We start from the raw sequence: 2,770 nt of genomic DNA on the forward strand, positions 1-2,770 counted from the left end.
CTCTTCATATCACGAACATTTGAAGCACGTATCACTATCATTAGTCAATAAATTACTATATCCATAATAGTTAAAGATGAGTTAGCTAACCCACTACCAACACAAGTTAGTTCAATTTTATGATTATTAGCATGATGTTATTTACTTAATTTTTAATCAATTTTATTCTTCACTGCAGTTTTGAAAGACATTTGTCCTGCCGGTTAATGCTGTTTGAAACCTATAGACATATTGCAAGAGCAACTAATTTGGCGTGATCTTTCTTGAATCATTTCCTTCCCTTCCCATTCTCAGTGTGCATTGGAATTTAGGAAATCTAACAAAGAATAACAAATTAACAACAGAGAGATTATATAAAACAAAAACCAGCCTTATTAGATTGGAAAGAGCGTACTGTATGTACATGTAGATAGAAGAAGAGTAAGTTCTCTATCTTATGAACATGGTTACACCCTTAATACTTCAATTTACATGGGCTTGCAAGTGATACGCTACTGTGTTGCTGCCACAAATGCTGGGCCCTCCACCTTGAAAGTAGCACCCCAGATGTCGTCTTCATTAGCAGGGACAGCAGTGATCTTATTGTTTGGGTTCTCATAAGACCTCAAGCCCCCAACAGCTGTGGAGTAGAAGCATCCTTGAGGAAAAGAAGCAAGAGACTTGCCACAAGCACGTTTAAGCAAATCTGCATCATCAGCGAATGCTACATAGCCATCAGCAGTTATTCCCCAATATAGAGGTGCCTTGCCATCTTGATCCTGTCAAAGTCAAACAAATGCTAATGATGAGTCGTCAGGAACTATTACTAAATAATAAATTTGATATTCCTTTTATGTGCTCCTTGTGTATTTCTACTATAATTAATTATAACAATTGAATCTACATTTACTATGAATGAAAAATTATCTAAGTAACACTAATGGTTGCTTACAGAGGCCACAAAGAGCGTAGAAGTGGATTTGTCAAAAAGAATGAAAGCGAATGCGCCACTGAGATGGGAAACCACGTGATTGGGAGGGTAGGGTGCTCTGTCACGCAAAGCTTTGTAAGCTTCAATCACCAGAACCACTTCATTTGCAGATTTGGCCAGTCCGTACTGTTGCCTCAAGCTCCCCAGATTCTCAAGCACTCCCGAAAACACACAGAATATCTCATCTTTCACGGCGAACGATCTGCCATTTTTTGTGTAAACTTCTCATTCAATGTCAAAAACAGATTATTCTTTTAATTATTAAATCAATAAATAATAAATTAAACTGGGAGGAGGGGAATTAATTTCTTAATAAATAAATAAACTATAATGTTGATTTTTAATTTTTTTTACAGTATCCCTCGATCCAACGGCTAAGAATTAATCCGCTGCAATTCTAAGCTTCACTTAAGGGTGAATTCAGTTATACTTAGAATACAAGGAATATGCGTGGCCTAGTTTATGGGAATCATCGACGACTCAAAAATGGAAAATTACATAAAAAGCACCGTACTTCTCCCTACCTTACCAACCTCTAATTAGATCAAGCGTCTAGCTTTATCTCTTCCAACCGGACTTGTAATAAAAATATATTTTTACAATCTCAAAAATTCAAATACAGAACTCTTTTATTAAAATATTAGATATTTATTATTTTTATGAATTTTATATTTATTATATATCATATTATATACTTAATATATATATATATATATATAGCTAAGATCAGAATACTTAAGCTTGATTTAATAAAATTTTTTATCTTTTAAAAATTGGAGCATTCATATTTAATAAATTAAATTAAAAATAATTTTTAATAAATATAAGTAATAATAAATATATTTAATAAAATAATTTTTAAAATTAAAAAATATTATAATAAATACTAATATAATAATTAAATTTAAATATTAATATAATAATTAATATTTAAGATTATATTAAATTTTTTAATTTTAATAAATATAAATCATCTTTAAAAACTTCTATCTTAAATACTTTAAAAACACACTATTTTCACCTCTTTAACTTTATCAACCCAAGCCTTAAAAATTTCCAAATAGAAAACAAAGATGCGAACGATAGAGTAATTCTAACTTGAATTAGTGATGAACATGTTGAATTATGTATGATGTATGAGCATACTATAAATATAAAGTGGGGATCGGAGGAAAGGAGAGGGTAGTTGTGGAAATTCAGAAAGTAATATGGTGGCATAATAAGAGGAGAAGCATGCAGACAAACCTTGGTCTCCATGGCGACTCTTTGTGGTGGCTATAAGCCAGCTGAACATCATCACCCACCTCCACCGACACCGCCGATCCGTTACTCTCTACGAACCGCTTCACTAGCGTCTCCGCCGTGCTCTTTGGCGACGGAGTTCGGCTTCCCGCCGCTACCAACTCTTCCGGCGCCGACACGATGGAGCTGCTGAACACACCCAACATCTCTTAATTCCTAAATTCAATCTATATATCTATCTCCACACAAATCACAATTTCAAATGAAGTAATAATAGAATGGAATGGAACCAAGTGAGAGTGTGGCTTTCTTTATATAGACCGGCGGAGGGGACCAACCCATTTTCACTGTCTTAATTTAATTATTATTCCATTTAGTTAAAAATGTTTTAAGACTGTTTCATAATAAGAGAATTGAAGTAAAAGTTTTTAGCTTTTTTAATGTATTTAATTTATTGATTTTTTTTAAAAATTATATGTTTATATCAAAAGCATATATTTTTGTGATATTTTTTAGTAAGATTTTTATTCATTTTATTTACTAATTTATTTGTACTAA

The 2,770-nt window shown here is 32.2% G+C and overlaps 1 protein-coding gene across 1 annotated transcript; it reads right to left on the reverse strand.

Moving 5' to 3' along the window:
• Positions 1–349: 349 nt before the first annotated feature.
• Positions 350–2,501, reverse strand: LOC107637527 (stem-specific protein TSJT1). Its single transcript, XM_016340939.3, has 3 exons — positions 2,216–2,501; positions 932–1,172; positions 350–758 (listed from the first exon to the last, which is right to left on the reverse strand). The coding sequence occupies exons 1-3, from the start codon at positions 2,416–2,418 to the stop codon at positions 492–494; spliced, it is 711 nt and encodes a 236-aa protein (XP_016196425.1). The 5' UTR covers positions 2,419–2,501; the 3' UTR covers positions 350–491.
• Between the last annotated feature and the right edge of the window lie 269 nt (positions 2,502–2,770).

Source organism: Arachis ipaensis, chromosome B1 (assembly GCF_059453495.1).
Source record: "Arachis ipaensis isolate K30076 ecotype BB chromosome B1, ASM5945349v1, whole genome shotgun sequence".
In the NCBI taxonomy this organism is placed as follows: domain Eukaryota; kingdom Viridiplantae; phylum Streptophyta; class Magnoliopsida; order Fabales; family Fabaceae; genus Arachis; species Arachis ipaensis.